The sequence below is a fragment of the Danio rerio genome, chromosome 19, assembly GCF_052040795.2.
Source record: "Danio rerio strain M-AB ecotype USA chromosome 19, GRCz13ab, whole genome shotgun sequence".
NCBI lineage: Eukaryota > Metazoa > Chordata > Actinopteri > Cypriniformes > Danionidae > Danio > Danio rerio.
The window spans coordinates 30,049,617-30,070,969 of NC_141039.2; the positions used below are offsets into that span (position 1 = coordinate 30,049,617).

The window sequence follows — 21,353 nt, forward strand, 5'->3', positions numbered from 1 at the left end:
CTAAACTCTGACCCTTTTCTTAAGCTCATCAGAAAGTGGCAATTAAGACAGTGACCATCTGTCTTTTGTTTATCTGAAAGACAAAGGTGTTAATAGCCCAGAACTTGCTTCTCGATCCAATCCACTTTTGACATCGTCTCAAACACAGAGAGACACATGGATCAGTAAACTTGCATTTCACAAAAGAGACACAAATAGAAAATTTCACTTCATATACCTGTATATTCAAATGATCATGTATATATTTAATATGCACTGCTTGAAATACTTCACTGTATGAAACTTTGCTTATTAAGGTTTAAATATGAATGGTTGAGTAAAGATCAACATTACATAGTGATGTTTAGACTCTATTGCAAATAATGCCTTGGGTTAATTAGATGTGGTTTGGAAAGTGAATTATGCATAGGAAAATATTTAAGACTCTTAAATATTATAATAGTTAACTAGTGGACTATGACTATGCAAATGCAGGCCACATTATGGATGACACCTCCCAGTGACCAACTCACAGGATCATCCAATCACAATGCTGGATTTGAAAGGTGACATCCTTCAATCCCGCCTTCCAGAGAAAGTATTAAAGACATTTTCTTAAACAAAGAAGGGTGGTGCACAAGAGTGTGTGTGTGGTCAAGTGTGGGCAAAGTGTGGTTCATGGTGGTTTGCGGGGTTCTGTCCTAGACATCAGAACTTTTGCTGCATGTTCCAGCAAGGATTTGGTAATTGGATTTACAGTGCTTTTTCCAAGGCGTCTGAAACCATAGCTTCAAGACCACCACCTCCAGAAATCTGTTTGTCCCAGATTTCCAGGAACTCTACCTTCAGAAAGACGTCGGCGTGTCCCCGACATCGAACCACCACCTCCAGAAATCTTCGATTTCTGCGTGTTCCAGAATATACAGATTTCTAAACACAAGGATAAAGACCTCGGCGTGTCCCTGACATCAGACCACCACCTGCAAAAATCTCCAATTTCTGCGTGTTCCAGAAGATACAGATTTCTACGCTCAAGGATAAAGATGTCGGCGTGTTCCCGACATCGAATCACCACTTCCAGAAATCTCCAGTCTGCGTGTTCCAGAAACTACAGATTTCTTTCACTCAAAGCTCAGGAGAGCCAAGTCTGCTCATTTCATGCTTCAAGCATCTGCAGGAAGATCCAGCTTCTTCCATCCACTGCATCAAGGGCAGAAACGTAAATATTCCACTTTCCAACCCTCTAAATTAGACCTTGGCATAGTGTGTTACAGTATAAAATATTCTAATGAATTAGATGTTTATAACTGATAGTCACTAATAACAAAAACTTCCTCAGTTCTTTGTTATTGTAGAATAAGGTTTACCTTACCTTACCTTAATCACCTTCATCACTCGCCTATGCACTTCATTTATTGTACATTTAGTAATTGTAGTTACCCTTGATTACTATTTTGTTAATAAATACACATTTATTACAATTGTGTCTTCCTTTTGTTGATAATACAGAAAAAGACTCTACAAGTCAAACGATCTCATTATCCTTCAGATTTGGCCAGATAATAAACTCCACATATGTATAATTTAATTAACAATATTCATTGTTAGTTATTTTGACAGTGGAAAGCTGTCTCGTGCCCCGTTTAAAAGGAGTTATCTATCTGTTATTTCTACATTAATTGGTGCCCCTACATGAGGTTAAAATATCATTATTGATATCAATACCTAAATATTGATTTAATATTTGATAAATCCAATTATCACTACATTATTTGGTGCCCCTGTGTGAGGCTAAAATATCATTATTAATATCAATACCTAAATATTGATTTTAATATTTGATAAATCCAATTATCACTACATTGCAATATTGTTGAAAACACAGAACTTTCAGTGCTTATTTGCAAAAAGATATCAGTTCTATTCAGTCCTTTGCTTGTAAACTCATAAACAAACAATTTTGATCAGATCATGAGATCGGCCATACTGGCAATACCGACAGTCATGAAATGTGATTATCGGCCGATACTGATCTCTGGCCAATCGATCGGAGCATCCCTATACTGACTCTTTCTATTACTTGTGTAATACCTATGTCATTAAACACATTTGTGACCTGATTTGTCTCTCACACACACACACACAGTTCAATTTATAATTAGCATAAAATTGAGTGTTGTTTCTGATTGGTAAATAGGTTTGTTGAGTATCATCGTACACAGATACAAACACATTTTGAACTGAAATGTTATATTTTTATTATATATCATTTTACACCAGGCTTCCCACACTTTCATAGAAACCAAATTCAAGGACTTTGTAAATCACTTTTTTTTTAAAATCGAGCACCTTTGTTAGTCACACCCTCTGCATGTAGCACCATCAAAGTCCTTCATGTACTTAACATTTCACCCACACTTGATGATTACATTAAAATGTCATAATGATGATGGTTTGAATGTTATTTTTAAAAATGTTAACAATTTTAAACAACTGTGGTAAAGTAAAAATGTTTAAAGAACTTTAATACAATTAGTTAAATTCTATACTGGCAATATTCAAATGCACAGGGCTCAAGAATAAGGACTGCCCGATGGCCCGGGTCCAGTGTGACAGACGCTTGGGACAGTAGACGGGATCATTACTGGCCCGATTGGGGCCACCGTTTGTTAAATAATTTTGAACTGAAATAAAATACCTTCACATTTTCCATACTGCTCTTTTTGTTTTGTAACACATGATTTTGCTCATGGGGCGACGCAGTAGGTAGTGCTGTCGCCTCACAGCATGAAGGTCGCTGATTCGAACCTTGACTCGGCTCAGTTGGGGTTTCTGTGTGGAGTTTGCATGTTCTCCCTGCATTCGCGTGGGTTTCCTCCGGGTGCTCTGGTTTCCCCACAGTCCAAAGACATGCTGTACAGGTGAATTGGGTAGGCTAAATTGTGTATGAGTGTGTGTGTGAATAAGTGTGTGGATGTTTCCCAGAGATGGGTTAATAAAGGGATAAGCCGACAAGAAAATAAATGAATGAATGATTTTGCTCATTATACATATATTTGAAAAACATTATTTAAATTATTTTTAACACTTTAATAATTATAAACATTATTTTTGACACATTATTTATATGTGGCTAAAAAATAGCTATTAAATTAAAAAAAGTTTTGGTGGGACCAGTGACAATTTTGGCAGGGCAAGTAAAAAACTGAACCATAGGCCCGATCGGACCAGTGGAAAAAATCCTTATCGTTGAACCCTGATGCAGTTTATAAAGTATTGATGAATACTATTTGCCATAGTTGATGTACAAGATTGAAATGTAAGATTTTTGAATTAAGAATTGTTTTGTTTTTTTCGTTTAGGCTTTGAAAGTTTTACAGAACAATTGTTGAAATACCACCATAAACTTTGTATCCAAGCACTTTGAAGGACATATTTGTTTTTAAGTACTTTCAGGCCTTTAATTCATATGTCTGAAACTCAAGCACTTTTAAGTTCTTTCAAGAAGCGTAAGAACCCTGTTACACACTGTAAAAATGGAAGCGCATCCGCTGAGTAAAACATACGCCGCAATAGTTGGTGGTTCGTTCTGCTGTGGCAACCCCTCATAAATAAGAGACTAAGCCGAAGAAATATCAATAAATGGATGTAAAAAATTGGGTTCCACACAATTTCTTAATGCTGTCCCAACACAAATTCATTAAGTAACCTAATTGTTTATACAATTTTAAGTGGATTGGACAGAAAACAACACAGTCCTAAAAAAAAACCTCAAGAATTGTGTTGATTCAGCTTATTTTAAATTAGTAGTTTGAACAAGCAGCAAATATAATCTTTTGAGTGTACTTATGATTAAGTATATTACAGACAGATTTTAATAATTATTCTATTCCTATTATAATTATCTTGATTCTAAACTGCAAAATAATTATTACTTGCAACATTTAATTATAAATAAAATTCTAGAACATATTCATAATATTTAATAAATATAACTATATAAATATAAGCAATATTTTTAATGTAGAATTAATTTTATATAAGGAAATAATTCTGAATAGCCCTGCTTTCTGACTGATCATTACTGTGCTTTAACTGTGCTGAAACCCACAATATCAGCAAGAGTTGTTTACTTGGTAAACAGATCACACTCAGCACCCAGTAGCAGATCATTATTCCTGTTGCATAGCAATGAGAGGAGGGAGGGGCTTTTAAATGAAAGATATAAATGAACACAGTTGTTGTATTGTAACTTAATTACCGTGACAAGCACGATGAATTCTGTAAATGTGCATATGGTCTTAATGAGGGGAAATGTGGACGAGTGGCTTTCTGGAGAGAAGCCGGTGTTATCATTCACCGTCACGGGTGATTCGATATCCTCAAACGCACTGGGCGCAACAGAAAAACCGCATGCTCCGAAGCAGAGATCCTGGAAAGCAAAGAAGACAAACACCAAGTGCTTCCAGGGTGGAATCAGCCTACAGCCTTTATTGCACATTCCTGTTTGGTTTTGCTCTGACCACATCCTGGCATGATGTTCACGCAGTGCAGAAAACACATTGTCTTGTAGTTTTTACCTTTCACCCCGTGAAAGCCTGAGATCACTACATATACCAGACTCCTTTCAATTCAGGTACATATATTAATATTTTTTTTCCATTTATTTTCTTTCTCTTTTTATCATCAGTGACAATGCCTGCAACATGCTTCAAAATCTTCATTTTGGCAAACTACAAATAAATTAAAACACATTCATAGAACACAATTTGACATTTAAGGACATTAATAAAGAAAAACCAGGACAAACGGAACGAACCCAAAAGTACAAAGAAGCGGCTTCTGCTCTTTTTCGTTACTTTCTTGCATTTTTGAAAAAAAAAAACGAAACCCAAAAACGAAGAGGAAAAAGAAAAGTTAGCTAGCTAACAATCACAGACCACATGCAGATATAATACAACAGAATTATCTCACTCGTTTGGACGATTAACTCTGTTAGTTAGTTTCTGCAAACTACGGCGCTAAACTATATCACAAAATTATGCTTTAAACCAGAAAACATCCAATTTCGCGATATTTTCGACTGGTTATAGTAAGTCCTTGGTATAGTATCTCCTCTCGCTAAATAGGAAAACACACGACCACTTCTCAGTAATGTCCAAACAAGAGTCTGGAGAAGACCAAATGCACTTCAGTAGTGATAAGAGACACCATCTGCGATCACACAGAAATCTGCAATAAGCCACCCACACCAGGGTTTACGCATGTTTGTTTTTTTTGTTTGTTTTTTACAATCGCTGCATTGATACGAACATGAAATATAAGTTCTCCAGTGATCAGCATGAACTTCATTTCCCATGAACACCACTGCATACAGCAAAATTAGTGTTTGCCACTTTTCATAGCACTCCATTTATTATAATGGATAACCTTAATATTAATAACACAAAAACTACTAGACAGAAATAAATATCAATAACGCATCATCATACAGTGTTGTTTCCACAGTCATCTTCCTTCAGGGCATCAGAATTTGCGGTTTTATCATTTACACAGCAGTGTCTTCGTCTTTTTCGCCTTTTTTTTTTTGTTCAAATGCCGTATTAATTAGCAGCTTCTCATGTGACATTTGAAACCGTCAGTGATAGCAGAGAGTCTTTCTACTGAGAGCGCAGCAGTTACACACAGGAAAACACACAAGGAAATGGTGACAAAGTACATTAAGCTTTTGGCACATGCTGTTTCCATATCTGGAGAAGATTACCCTTGAAATATTATGTGTATCAACATGGAAATAGATTATTTTCAACCTCGTAGTGTTGTTTTTTTAAGTAGTAGTTCATTCAAAATGAAGTCAAATGTGTATGGCTTTCTTTCGACAAGAAGCAAACTGTTGTTCTTCTCTATATAATGACAGTCAGTGTAGATCAAGGCTGTCATGTTTTAAAATGACAAAATATTAAGATAAAATCATACTCATAATCTCCTACCGCCATATTAGAGTCTTCTGAAGTCATGTGATTATTTTGGGTGGCCCACCAAGTATACAACGCACAAACGAGGGATTTTAAACTAAAAGCATCAAGGATTTATCATATCAGCAGTTATAATGATGTCAAAACACTGACATCATTCATCTTCCTTTAAACCTTATTTGGTACTTTAGTTATCAGGGGTCGTCACAGCGGAATTAACTACCAAGTATTCCGGCACATGTTTTATGCAGCAGATGCCCTTTCAGCCGCAACCCATTACTGGGAAACACCCATGCACACTAATTCACACACTCTCATACACTACGGCCAATTTTGTTTACCCAGTTCAAGAATAGCGTATGTCTTTTAGAATGTGGGGGAAACCGGAGCACCCGGAGTAAACCCCTTACCAACATGGGGAAAACATGCAAACTCCACACAGAAACACCAACTAGTCCAGCTGGGACCTTCTTGCTGTAAGGCGACAGAGGTAACCACTGAGCCATGCCACCCACGCTGATATCAAACACTGTAAGAAATGTTGGGTCCACACAATTCCTTTATGGTGCTCCAAAACAAAAAGATTAAGCTTAATGGGATTGAACATAAAACAATTAAGTTGTCCCCAAAAATTTAAGAATTGTGTTTTTTCAACTCATTTTTAGTAAGTTGAACAAGCAGCAAAATTTGTTTTTTGAGTAAATGTGGCACCAGACTGTAGACTGTCTTAGTCCTTTACTTTGTGTATATTTATGACAATGTACAAACAAATGTAATTGTCAAAATGATGCCATACAGGCCCATGGTTGTTAAAGACCTGTGCATGATAATAATAGTACTAAATAAATATTTCATATAGCACCTTTAAAACTACTGATGGTAGACTCAACACATAATTTGCATGTGCTCCTGTCAATGTTTATAGGGTAGCCGAGAAAGCTTAACATACTGCAATTGAAGAAAACACATGCAATTTCCAAAAACACCAGCAAATTGAAAAAAGATCCTCATCAGTTTGCCCATACACGTACTTCAAATCATCTCAACGTAAACACATAAAAAAAAAAAAAAAAACGCGAAAATAAAAAACGCTGCATTTTCTCAAAACAGAAAAAGAACGCAACACAACGGAAATGTAAAAAAAAAAAAAAAAAAACGTGACAGACAGCGCTGTGCCATGACTATTGCTCAGTAAAGTTGTGACGCTTCCCATTCTCTTTGAATGGGTGAAGTCAAGCGTTGCTAAACTGCATTGTGGATACGTCGGAGCCGCTTCAGTGGCGTAGCTCACTGCAGAATTTGTGAACTCAGCTTTTTAAGTGCCAAAGGATGCGTCAGCCAATTAGATTCCCTCATGCAAATACAACAGCTTAGACAGTAGTTGATTGCGAACTAATTTCATTGACTGATGCTGCTGTGACAATCTTCAGACACGCCCTCTGTCAACCGTTGACGCTAAAGCCCCGTGTGAATCGGACGTATGTGATCTTTGACAGGTAAGTTTTTGTTTGTTTATTTTAATAACCTGATTTCCGTTTTTTTTAGTATTTATTAGCCTAAATAACCATAACATAAATAAAAGAGTCTGTTATGTTTTAGGGTCTCCTTGAAACATTTCCAATGTGTTGTGAAAAAATGCAGTGCATTTTTGTAAAATGTTTACGTTGTAGTGCGTTTTTTTTTAAATGTGTTTGTGTTGTGATGAATTGCAGCACGTGTACTGTCAAACTGATGAAGATCTTTTCTCAATTTGCAAGCATTTTTTGTAATTGCATGTGTTTTCTTAATTTGCAGCACGTTAAGCTCTCTCGGCAACCGCAAATTTGTATTTTCGTAGTTTAGATCAGTGTTTCTCAACCATGTTTCTGGAAGACCACCAACTGTACATATTTTCCATGTCCCCTTAACCAAACACATCTGATCCAGATCATCAGCTCATTAGCAGGGAGTGAAAGACCTGTGATGGGTTTGACAGACAAAGAAGAAATCTTGTGTTGGTGGTCAACCAGAACCATGGTTCAGAAACACTGGTTTAGATGATAAAAAAAATCATTTGCATTTTCAGAAATGGACAAAATACAGAAAATATTTTCAGTTTTTAGTTCAGTGTCATGTAAACACCCCTTTAAATTGAGATCTTTCCTTGTATTAAACACTCATGCCTTCAGAGAACAGCTGACAATTAAGAATGACAATTTAATGGAGAAAGAGCAGCCACTACACACTTTTCCAATTTCAATGACTAAAGAGAGCCATACACACTTGAAACTGCACTACGGTTAAAAAACGTTTCTGAGAGAATGAACATTTTTTGTGTGAATTCCTCATCTAACAGGCCTTATATAATATCGCCTCCTCGACTACATTTGTATTACACAAACACACCGTGTGGAGAGCACCATGGTTAGGGTGGGATCTAAAACAAACAGAGCTTCTTCTGCATCTCACCGCTCACAAGATGCAGTCGAGCTGTTCCAGATTCACGCTGACATTTGAAGGAGAAGTCAATAAACATCAAGGCGTGGAGCTGCGTCTCTCGGAGAGCATCAATCAGGCAACTAAACGAGCCGCCCTCATTCCTCAAGGTTTCTGAACAAAGGAATCGCCCCCTCAGCGTCTCTCTCTTCACCTCTGTCCTTCTTCATCTGCCTCTTGTCAGAGTCATAACGGAGCTTCGCAGGCTGATTTACGCAGTCGTGAGATCTTGCATCCCGGGCTGTCAGCCATTTTGTTCTGTTTACCGATGTTCTAGTCTAGTATTGATCAAGCACACGGCAAAGTGATGCAGAGTCAGTGCAGGGTGGAGGAATCAGGCCGACAACCACAAGCATATCGATTAATGACAAGCCCAAATAGTACAAGCGAATCAACACAATTAATTTTTGATCGTGTTTGATCATCGGCATGTGAAAGTGCCAAGATACTGCAATATTTTAACATGAGGTCGGGTCTGCTTGGTCGGCCATGTCCTGTTGTTCGGTGCTCTGCAAACATCACTATGTCTGTCACATGCCTCTCTCTATTTCTCGCCAATGCCAAGATCCCACTGGGACGCTGACATTCACTAATGCCATCTGGTATCTAAACCATTAGAATTAAGAGCTTTTGGTCTTCTCCGAAAACAAATAATAAAACAATCAACAGAGGTGGTTTATGCCTTTTTTTGTTTGTTTTGTTTTTTAAAATCTTGGACCTCTGTATTAGCGAAGAAGGCTTTGTTCACACTGCACGCCAATCCAATTCGCAATTTTGGGATTGAGAGTCTGCCATTTTGTAAGTGATGAAATCTGGTGTTTGTTCAGACTGTGTTGTGGAAATCCAGTGCGACGCCAGACAACCGAGAGCAGCTGTCAATGTGGAACGAGAGGATGGAAAACTGGGAATATTTCCTCTGCTCGTGTCTATCATGTGGTGGTGCTAGACTCGCAAGAGGCATTTTTATGCATCCATGCATATACTGCTGACTCGTGCACTCATTTACAGTCACATGGTTTGCTATGTGAGGAGAAATGTACTGAACATTGATTTGGATCTTGAAATTTCAAATCACATTGATGTGATGTTCAGCCTTCAAAACTGTAATTGAATTTGAATGGGATATGCCTAAAAAATCAGATATTTGCTGCCTGTCTGAACAAAGCCCTAGAGTATTTTTTTTTTCTCCATTGGAAATCAATCACCATCTACGCAACACAGTGATGTCTAAATTTCGCCACGCGCACAGAGGAAAAGAAAGAGCACAGCTCTACATAAATTACAATCATCAAGTTGCATCCAACCGTGAAAAACAGCACAGTCAATGAGGAGGAAACCAGCAAAACTGAACCTCGAATGTAGTGTGATGATCTGCTTATCTATTAAGTGTTAACAAAGTCATTTGCATGTAAATGGGGGGCAGGTCTGATGCTGTTCAGCGCAAGTCATTGTCAGCTATTAAAAGAACGAGGGATAGATGGTGGAGAAAAGAAGCAAGACAGACAGACAGTATATAGAGGGAGGATTGGTGCACATTTAATTTTGCTTAGAGCCTCAGTCGTATCCGGAGTCTTTAGCTGTATGTAGCTGCAGTGACGGCCACTCATGAGTAATTGTGATGTTGCAGCGAGTGTTCGGTCCATGGCACCTCGATGAAGAAGAGTGAAGGACGGAATGATGCTCAATGTGCCACGTTGATGTGTGAGATATGACGCGCTAGCTTTTGTTGTTGTTTTTGTTTTGTTTTTTTGTCGTAGTTAAGTTTGATGATGAAAAAGAAGAAAACCCAACTGAAAAACACCATGTCGGGATCGCCGTCGAAGATGCTGACATCAGCCGTCGGACACGGGAGGAGAGACCCAGCCATACTTCTCATGGGTCTTGACAAGACTCTTGAAGGTTGCTTCAGCTTCCTTGCGACTAAAGGCTTTCTTAGACTTGCCTGCTTTCCTGCAGATGCGACCCTAAAGAGAAAACACAATGTTTGGAAGACTTAATACTTTCTACTAGTTAAGTGAATACCAAAATGAATTCATAATAGAATAATGGGAATTAAAAAATGTTGGAAGAGACATTAAAGCATATTATGTATAGACCTGTTGACACCAAGAGTTATAACTTTATTCATTACACAGCTGTCCGGAATACTTGATTCTGATTGGTCAGTCACAACATTCCAAGGTATGTTATTCTGAGACAACAACTGCTGAAACTAGTAACACAACTAGTAACTAGGTGCATTCGAGTACATCTTGACCATCAGTAAACATTTATTGCACTCTATTAAATCTTTCGAACAATTCTTTGAACTATTAGGTTTATCGTTACGGTTATTATCTTTGTTGTAAATTTGGCTTAAAACTTATCATTAGGGCCAGACAGAATCTGCAGACATTTTTTAAAGTATGCAGATTTATGCAGAATTATTTTGGGAGTAACTAAAAACTTAATATATTAAATAAAAAAAATAAAAACTTTTTATTTAATGTTAACGATGCAAATCCAACTAGATCCACTTATTTGGTTAACAAAGCAAGTCTATCACATAATACATCTAAAGAAAACAGAAAAGATTACTTTACAAACTGTCTTATAAATAAATCAAAGGGCTTTTATATAAGTCAATAAATTTACTAACCTTAATTAAAAAACTAAATATAAATTTAAACACAAGTAAATAAATAGACTCGATGTGCTAAAAATCTGCGGATTTCTGTGCATACAGATTCTAAGTGGCCCTACTTATTAGCATACAACAAATTGCTAATTATTTTACATTAAGATTGTACTAGTTAATGTATTTACTAACATGAACAAACAATATATTACAGAATTTATTCATCTTTGTTAATGTTCATTCATTAATTTTCCTCTGGCTTAGTCTCTTTATTCATCAGGGGTCACCACAGCGGAATAAACCGCAAACTTATCCAGCATATATTTCACACAGCGGATGCACTTCCAACTGCAACCCAGGACTGGGAAACACCCATATACACTCATATGCACAAACTCATACACTACGCTTAATTTAGTTTATTAAATTCACTTATAGCAAACGTCTTTGGACTGGGGGAAACTGGAGTATCCGAAGGAAAGTCATGCGAACACTGGGAAAACATGCAAACTCCACACAGAAATGCAAACTGATCCAGCTGGGACCTTCATGTTGTGAGCCGACAGTGCTAACCACTGAGCCACCGTATCACCTCTTTGTTAATGTTAGATAATAAAATTAGTTACTGAATTAGATCCATGGATAGTTCTTAACTTCCATTCCATGTCGGCTTTAAAGAAGCACTCCAAACATTTTTAAAGCCTTGAGCACATTAGAATTTGTTCAACCTGAACGACTCTTGACTCAGACCTTCTATAGAGAGGCTAAAAGCTCTATCCTAAACACGCAACCGTTAAAATGTCAATATCTTCTTGACAAAAACTTAAGAAAGTGTGCAGTGTAAAAAGGAAATTTCATCTCGTATAGGATTGTGACATATCCTGTGTGACACAACATTTAATTATCAAATATACTTTCATCTTCACCATTTAATGGTGAAAAGTACTTAAAAAGTCATTATGTTAAAATAATATCCAGACCAGTTCTATGAAACAACTATAATAAAAAAATGTTCGTAGGTTAAATTCTGAGTGTAATAAAAGAGTGTTTTGAAAATGTGCAAATTTTACAACTCCCCTAGATTTAAAGTAGGGCTGGACAACTTGGCCCAAAATTAAAATCTCGATAAACTGAACATTTTAACTCGATTATGATTAATGAACAATTCTTTTTTATTAATTTTATTTTTTTGCCTTCTCTGAGCCACCATCACTCGTCAATGCTACTAATCACAGAGCTTGGGCTATGTGTCATCATGAAATGTAGTTAAGAGGTCAGCGTCGGCGTCGGTCACGATGAGGTGTTTGCGACTGTGCTCAACGCTGAAGTATAAACAGAGCGGTGGTCATGTGACTCCACACACGGTAGGGAAAGTAATTGAAAAAACTTACCTGGAAAAATTAGACAGAATATAGGTGCTGAATGTCGATTTTGATTAATCACCCAGGCCTAATTTAAACTGTTGAATTTTAGCACCTTTAAATTTATTAAGCCATTTTTTTGAGTCTGTCAGTAGCACTTTAAACTTCGCTTAGCAGATGATTGAATTGCATTAGATCATTAGCATCCCGCGCCAAATAAAGAAGTTTTGATAATGTTTCTATTTAAAACTTGACTCTTCATTAGTTACGTTGTACAAAGACTAATGAAAAATTAAAAGCAATAATAAAATTAAATTGCAATATTTATGAAGCATCTGAAAATAACTGCACTGCGTAATATCTTTATGTCTGCTGCAGCCATGGTATGACAGCAAAATCCCTTCATTACTATTTCAATACTCTTTTTTTAATAATATTTTTTTTTAAGTGAAATGCTAATGGTCTAATCCAATGCAATGATTCATGCTAAGCTAAATTTTCTCCTGCCAGATCTGGAGATTGGCTGGGTAGATTAAAAATGAGTCTTTTACCAAAAAAGTGGTGTTCATCTAATTGAATGTTTAAAAACTGTTTTTAAGTGAATCATTTCTTAAAAAGTCATCAGAGGCTTGCTAAAAAGAATCAAAGAAGCTTGATTCAACCCATCAAAATCAACCTTTGTTTATGAAGTCAAAGTTGAGAGAAAGTGTGTAGATGTATTGTGACACTAAATTAATTTACCTTTTTTCTTGAGTGTTGTCATATATTATGTAACTGACATGCAGGTGAAGATGTGTGAATGATGGATGGAAATGATTAAATGGTTCTGGTCCTCCATTTTCAGAGGTTTTCCAATTTTCAATTTCAAAGCCGACTGCGCTGAGCTTTGAAGACACAGTAAATCAAGAGGCTGTGCTTGATAAAACCTCAGGCTGAATTATTTAAACAAGCTTCAAGAGCATTTTAACACCAGGTTCAGCCATTTTGATCGCTGGTAAAGGATAATGGGAATAGATATGATGCAATGATGCATGCAGGATTGCGGCATCCCGCAGTAAAAAATGAGTTCTTCCCCTGAAGTGATTGTTTCAAAGTATGAAAAGAGGCAAAAATGGCTAATTGCTAATGTCTCAAGATGTCTGCCTGATTGTGAACCCAACAGAAATTAAATAAAAGAAAATGTGTAAAAACCAGTGAAACCAATTTTAGGTTATAAGATATATGCTTCCAACTGGAAAAAGTGTTTCACACACAAGTTTGTGTTTGTGAATTGTGGGGACATAACAATTGAAAACATATGTAAGTATACTGTACAAACAGTATTTTCCATTGCCCTACCCTATCCCTGTCCCTAAAGCCAACTCTCACCCCAAAAATATAAAACTAATTCTGTGGGCTTTATCATCAATGTCCTTCCCTTCTTGTAATACCTGTCATGCCCATGTCATTATACACATTTGTGCCCTGAAATGTCACAAAAATGTGTACACACACAAAATGTGTGACAATAACAGTGTAGTTTCTAAAAAGAATGTTGTTTTGTAAATTAATGGTCAAATGCAAAAGTTTTCCATTTTGTTTATGAACCATATTGAAAACTTTACTGTACTTTAACAGCTTTTTTTTACATTGATATTTTTACAAAATAAATCCACACTTGATTGAATCATGAAAAGTTAATATTTATACCACAACAAAGCATTTAGATTTTTTTTTTAATTATTACTTTTTTAATTAAGAGGATTGGACCTCATTGAATTTTTTAAGGATTACAAAAAAGCCATTTTATTTCGAAAAAACCTGTGCATGAATTTTGTACAACAAAACTAGTGAAATGCTTTTAAAAAAGAAACGTGGTCTATTTGAACGTAGGTGTTGACTTAAATTTGGTATTTCTATTCTTTGTAGATTAAACAAATTATAGTGGGTCATTCAAGGCACTTTATGGCAAAGATAAAAGGTATTCATAAATCCCTAAAGCCTGTTCTGCACTCAGCCAGTGTGTTAAGGACAAGATAAACTTTTTATTTTCGTTTGCCATGCTCGAAATGCCAGCCAACAATCAGGATTGACCAAACAAATGAATAAAAAGATATATGCAACAGTGACCAGTGACAGGCATAGACATCCATGCATAGGACAGTAAAACATAACTGAATGATGCTATATGTAAGAACAATCATCACTTTTTAAGTGACAATGTGTGAACAACTTGTAACAAAACAACAAAAAAGAGACCTTGACTTCAAAGATTGTCTATTGTATGTAAAGATCTCCAGAAGTTTTTGTCAGGAATATGAAAAAAGGAGTGAGATTCATTCACACTGTGTAATATCTAATTCTGTACTACCTGAATGAATTATATTGTTCAGGAAAATACAGTAAGAGCTGTTCTGTACAGTAGTGTCAATATGTAAAAACAAGGGAATTAATTAAAAACCAAATATAATCAAACTTTTCCAACAGTGTAATTTTAATATCTACAAATTAGGGCTGCACCTTATATCGTTTCAGCAATGATATCACAATGTGATCATTCACAATAGTCACATCGCGACTATAAGTTGAGTCTTGAATATAAGTTATCATTTTGCAAGTGTTTTTTGAGGCCTGTGACTGTGTGAAGGGTTTAAAAGCATTCAGGCATGACAAATTGTACCATTTGTAACCTTTTTATCTCAAGACAATGCAGTATTATTATACATTTGGTTATTCAATTACTGTATACTTGAAAACAATAAAACGCTGTTTATTTAATTAATATCTTATTCTTTATTGAATTGTATCTATGCTTGTAGATTGTTTGTAATATTTGATGCACTCCCCTAATCATCCCAATCAATCTAAAAGTCTAAATTCTTCCCGAATAGTTATTCAATTTATCTGGTGAAACTGTATTAATGTAGCAATACATATCACAGAATTTAAAAAAAAATCACAATGTTAGATTTTTCCAATATCGTTCTGCCCTACAACAAATAACAAGGGGTTTTGAATTCTAAATATAACAGCCCCTTTAATAACTTAAAGAAGCACTCCAAATTTTCGTAAATAGGCTTATTTTACAAGTCAGCTAGAGTTAAACAGTTGAGTTTTACAATTTTTGAATCCCTCTTGCTAAAATCAGAGTCTGGCAGGATTATTTTAGCTTAGCATAAATCATTGAATCGGATTAGACCATTAGCAACTTGCTCAATAAAAAAAGCTTTATATAGAAAAATTATCTGAACTTTTTTTTATAAACCAAGTGAGATGCTAAAAAAATCTGTTTCCAAAAAAAGTGGAAGCTTCCTTTGATACGTTGTTTTTTTTTTTTTTTAAACAGAAAGAGATGTTATAGGCAGAATGTTCTTTCCAACAGAACAGGATGTCCAAGCTACATTAAAATCCCTTTGGTTTCTTTTTCTTTATTGAATTTATCTATACTTGTAGACTGTTTATAAAATTTTATGCACTCTCCTAATCATTCTAATCAATTGAAAATTCTAAATTCTTCTCAAATAGTTATTCAATTCATTTGGTGAAATTGTATTAATATTGCAATATATATTGCAGAATAAAAAATATTACAGTGTTAGATTTTTTTCAATATTGTGCAGCCCTACTACAAAAAACAAGGGGCTTTGAATTATAGTCCCTTTAATAACTTAAAGTAGCATTACGCTTTCTTGTAAATAGGCTAATTTTACAAGTCACCTAGACAGTAAAACAGTTTTACAATTTTTGCAATCTCAGTGTCTGTCAGGAACATTTTAGCTTAGCTTAGCTTAAATCATTGAATCAGATTAGACCATTAGCATCTCGCTGAAAAAAAAGAAGCTTTGTATAGAAAAAAATTCTGAATTTTTGAACTAATGTTTTCATTAGATCTAATAAATTATGCTCGGCTAAGTTAAAAGACCCAGAGATTGGCTGAATAGATTAAAAAATGTTAAAACTCAACCGTTTAACTCAAGGGGGGTTGTAATGTAAGCCTATTTCCAAAAAAAAAAATGTTGCTTTAATATGTTGGAGTTTTGTTTTTGTTTTAAACAGAGAGAAATGTTATAGGCAGAATGTTCTTTCCAACAGAACAGGACGTCCAAGCTGCATTAAAATCTCTTGGGTTGAACTTCTGTGGGCTCAGCATGCAAAGCACCAATGTGTAAATATGCCACTACAGGCTATGTAGGAGATCTCACGAACCCAGCATCCACTAAATGAGCAAAAAGGATGTGCTTTCCGATGCCCCAGGACTGAGGTCAGTCTAGTGCCAGTGCTGATGTAAGACAGCAGGGACAGAGAGACCGAAATAGCCGGCTCTTCCCTCAGGCTCTATCAGTCAGGATGAGATCTAATGGCCCAGAAGTAACCGTGTGTGCTCAATCGAGAAGAGCCTGCCTTATCCCCTCAGAATAGCCTGTGATTTTTGGATTAAAAGGAACCAATGGAGCCTTAATTAAGCTTTATTGTGTTTACGGTCTCTCTCGGAAATCGTTTCTCTCACGCTTGAGAGCCACCGGTGGAGGGAGCCGCGTCAATGTTAATCCAGGTTATTCGCATCAGCGTTTTCCCTGCAGCATGCTAGCGGCATCACCCATGTCTCCCTGCGCTATTTTGGTTTGGTGCGTATCGAGCACTGCGCTGTACCCGTGTGTAATGCCTGATGGGTAATCCTGTGAATGGAGATCAGTCAATGGTCGCGCTCGGACTCTGTGCATTCTGGGACACCACAGACGGTAGGGATTATGTAACCAACATGTGCCAGTGTTGCTCTTTGCATCATAGCATCACATGAAGCGTACGCCTGTTTGATGCAGCTTATAGTATTAAGGCAAAAAGGACATGGTATGTAAATTGAACAAGGGCAGGAATATTGTTGGTAATCACTAAAAATACAGGTAAATTACACTCTAAATAGGAGGCTAATGACACATGGCAGTTCTAGACTCTAAATAGGAGGCTTGATGGCACATAACAGTTCCTTTCATTTCAAACATACGACATCTTAGTAATTGTCTAATACAGTTTGATTGTTTTTTAATTTTAATTGATGTTATTTTGTGACGATTTTGACTTAGAGAGCCTTAAAAATCAGCAAATGTTTGAAGACTGTCTGGAGAAAAATCTTTGAAAACTGAAGCCAATTTTCAAAAAATAAAAAGTACCATTTAAATGACTGTCAAAGCACATCATGTCCTCACAGAATCAAAAGGAGCCTTTTATAAACAATTAAACGAATAAAAGAGGAATTACTTGCTTTAAAAGTATTATAACCAAAGGCAATAAACCATGAATGCTCTGCAGCAAAATGTGGCCTGCCGTTACTTCTTATAATACAATAGCTGCATATTAATTGGGGGTCTGTTGTGTCAGCGGCAGCTAAAACGGTAATTACCCCAGAGTGCTTTGGGTCATTTGGGGGAAAAAATGGTTATCTAGTCGCCTCAGGCTCATCATGAATTTGGCATTTAAGAGCTCTTGACAGGTTGAGGTAAGGGTAGATGAACAGGTCTTTTCTCTCAGATTTACAGCTGAGGGTTAATGGCCAGTCTCTAGCTTCATTAAGGATTCTCATCCATTCCCATGACCCTTGCTGGTCTTCGCAATCATCCTTAGAACAGGACTATCTTAATGACCGATGTGATCCATCTACAGAGCCCATCTAATCACATTACTAGTCAAGATCCAGACTGCAATACACTCTTAAGAAAAGTGGTTTAATATAGCAGCAGATTTTGGCTTGTAACAACTGCAGAACCATCTCTTGAGCATCTTGCATTGCAGATCTCAAAAATGAGATTCTGTGGGACAGTATGGTTACAAACTGATTAATAATAATAAAGAAACCTTATTCCGCACATTTATTTGAAATAACCTATATGAATCATCATGAAACCAATTTTGATTACAATTTTTCTTGTACTCTCTTAATAAGGTGCCAAAATAGGTTATACTGCCTGCTACTGCAATGCAAAAAGATTTTTCTTTGGTATTTTATAAGACCACATGTGTATTAGTTCTTCAATATACTCAATAGGACTTTGCTTTGCTAAGTTAAAGGATGATGCCAATATGCTGATCAGAAGAGCCTCTAATGGCACATCAAGGATGTTCACCCATTAAAACAGCCAACATAAAATAAAGGTTCCATGAAAACGTTTACACAATGATGTTATATAAGAACCATTTTTGTTCCCTTAAAGAACCTTTCTGTGATCAATTCTTCATAGTAACCTTTTTTCAATTTGTAAAGAACATAAGAAAATGTTTCCACTTTATAGAATTGTAATTATCATTACATGATAAGTGGTACTTCATGGAAGCATAAATGGCAATTAGGAACCTTTGTTTTTTATAAATGAACAAGGTTCTCTGCTGAAGGCAATTCATCCATAAATGACAATTCGACCCCGTGTTGTTCCAAAATAATGGAACACACACGTACACACCACCTTCAGCCACCATTTTTTACTTCATTGCATGGTAAAAGATGCACTGATCTCATTTGATCGATTTTTATACACACACTAAACCATGTTTGGAACTAAATGAAGGTGAGTATGTTCACGGTGTTATTACATTCACGAGCAGTGTATGTGAAACTAGCATTTTCATATGGACCCGTATTTAATGACTTCATGCGATTCACCTGTACGACGATGCCAAAATGGAGGATGGCGTCAAGAAACATGAGATGTGAGGAAAGCAATGCTGCTATAGCAATAACCCATCCTCACCTGTCCTTTCACCAGACTGGCAGCAAACTGCCTCATCACGGCCTCGACGGTGTACGCGCTCGACCAGCCGCGGGGCGTTAATAACTCCATGCAGATCGCGCCTCCGTCCAGCACGTATCCGTTCTCCAGCCGCGGCGTGAGGACGCGCATGAACGGAGGAGAGAAGGGGAAATTGTCGGGGAAGGTGACATTCAGCAATATGAACTCGGTGTTGGTCTCCTTCATGTCCTGCCACAGCGCAGAGTCCTTGTCCACCTGGTGCAGCTTGACATTCCAGTCAAAGAGGTTATCGTCCGCCAGCTCCACCGTGATGAAGCTGTCGCCGAGCCGACGAATCTCCTGGAGCTCCTTCATCAGCCTCCGCGTCCGCACCTGCGTGCAGTGTTGTCGGTTCGCCGCCGGCGGGAGCATCACGGAGCCGCTCGTCGCCTTGCTGCCCGCCGTTTGCTGCTTCTCTTTCGTGTCCTTGATCGGTTTGTCCTGTTTGACGACTGGTTTGTCCTTGCCGGACACGTCGAAGCGCCTGGCTTTGATTTCAGGCGTGCTGAGGATGTTGTTGGTCTCGTTGCTGGTGTTGCAGTGCTTCGTGTTGTTGTTTTTCTGGTTGCCTTTAGTCCCTTTCAAAGAGCCCTGGTGGTGATGCTTCGGGTCCTCCGTGTCTCGGTCGTGCAGCCGAATGAGTCCGATTTTGCGCAAAAGAGTAGCCATTGTATAGGTTCGCCGTTCGAGGTGGATGTAATGAAGCTCTGAAGATAAACGCCCGCAAAGCAGCCGGTCCTCAATGCATCATTTCCCCTGCGCGAGTGCACTAAAACGTAAGAGCGATCATTTAATGCGCATTCCTGCTGCTATAATTCCCTATGAAGCACAGCCGCGGCTGATGCAGGAGGCACGGTAGCGTCGCTCGAAGTCAACCGATAATCTGGCGCACGCACACGAGAATAACGGGAGCCGAGCACCTCAGGTCGGTTGGCTTCCGCTGTACCTGGACGGAATGAGTAATCGAGGGTCCTGCACGAGTTATTTTTTTCTTCACACCAGTATTCCAACAAGTCCCGCCCTTGACCTGATCACTGTTTGCTGGAGTGACTACAGCTATGTGATTGACTTCCAAGCTGTCCAATCAGAGACTGGCAATGGCTGTGAGGCACTCTCACCAGCCTATCCTGTAATAGGAGGAGGAGCTGGTATGGATACTGGTGGAGGAGATAAATAATAAAATAACGATTATTAACCTGTTATTTCCCCGGTCTTGGAAGTACCTTTCCGTACAGAATTTATAACAGGTTTATAACAATGTAACTGCTATAATTACAAGCCAAGATTTCAAATTAAAAAATATTTATTTGAAGCTTGTTATGTTGCCATGGAAACAAACGAAATATTGTGTGAAGTTGTAAAGTTGTAAAACTCACTTAAGGGAGACAATGGAGAATGGCTGTCCGAGTGCCAAAAATGTCCGATTGTTAGTTCTGTAATCACTTGACATATTCTAAGACTTTCATAAGTATTTTGATGTGGGAAAAAGAAAAAGTTGATCAAAAGATTACAAACCCTTCATGTAGTGCATCTGTTATCTTTTATTCAAAGTGGAGCTCAAAAACCTGTATAAGGTACACAACAAAAAACATTTGTGTATCAATGTGCCCATACAAACACATAGAATTCAACAAAATAATCAGCAGTACACATAGTTTACAGTTTTAGATTTTTCAGCATGACTTACCAGCTGTTAGAAATTTTGCATAGTATAAGTGGACTGCTGACATGGTTATTTGAACCAGTTCATTGAAGCATATCATCCAAATTTGTTCACGGAAAGCCTATCTATTAATTATTAGCTTGTGACTTCTGATCAGCAGAAAGAGTCAAATTATTAAATAGGTAAAACCTAAAATAAAACTGAAAGAGGAATCTATTTCCCCTTTGTGGAATCAATTCTGACCTTTGGAATTGACCCTAGTTTCTTCACACATTAGAATTGATTATTTTTGGAAATCACTCCATGGAGTCCCAGCACTGTAGTTGATATATGAAGCAAAAACCTCTAAATGCCATCTGAAATTTTTGAGCTCCTGTGTGTAAGTTCAGTAATTTAAATTTTATGGCAAAGAATGCATTCTTGTCATGGTCTTTAAAACTCGACATAAACATAGGAGTTTGAGAAAAATGCCAATTTTCTACAGGAATTTCAGATGGCAGTTTTTTTTTTCCAGCTGGGTTTTTG

At 37.1% G+C, this 21,353-nt stretch overlaps 1 protein-coding gene across 1 annotated transcript; it reads right to left on the bottom strand.

Annotated features, from left to right (window-relative positions):
• Nucleotides 1–4,442: 4,442 nt before the first annotated feature.
• Nucleotides 4,443–20,122, bottom strand: ube2ql1 (ubiquitin conjugating enzyme E2 QL1). Its single transcript, XM_087295837.1, has 2 exons — nucleotides 19,127–20,122; nucleotides 4,443–10,393 (listed from the first exon to the last, which is right to left on the bottom strand). Exons 1-2 carry the CDS (start codon nucleotides 19,832–19,834, stop codon nucleotides 10,262–10,264), a joined length of 840 nt encoding a protein of 279 aa, XP_087151963.1. The 5' UTR covers nucleotides 19,835–20,122; the 3' UTR covers nucleotides 4,443–10,261.
• Nucleotides 20,123–21,353: the final 1,231 nt, after the last annotated feature.

What these genes read in the sequence shown, in the direction of transcription:
- ube2ql1 (XM_087295837.1), bottom strand. Translation starts at nt 19,834, where the DNA reads ATGGCTACTCTTTTGCGCAAAATCGGACTCATTCGGCTGCACGACCGA. An exon ending in CCAGTCTGGTGAAAGGACAG is followed by an intron (nt 10,394 to 19,126) that starts GTGAGGATGGGT and finishes TTTTCTCTTTAG; the next exon opens with GGTCGCATCTGCAGGAAAGC.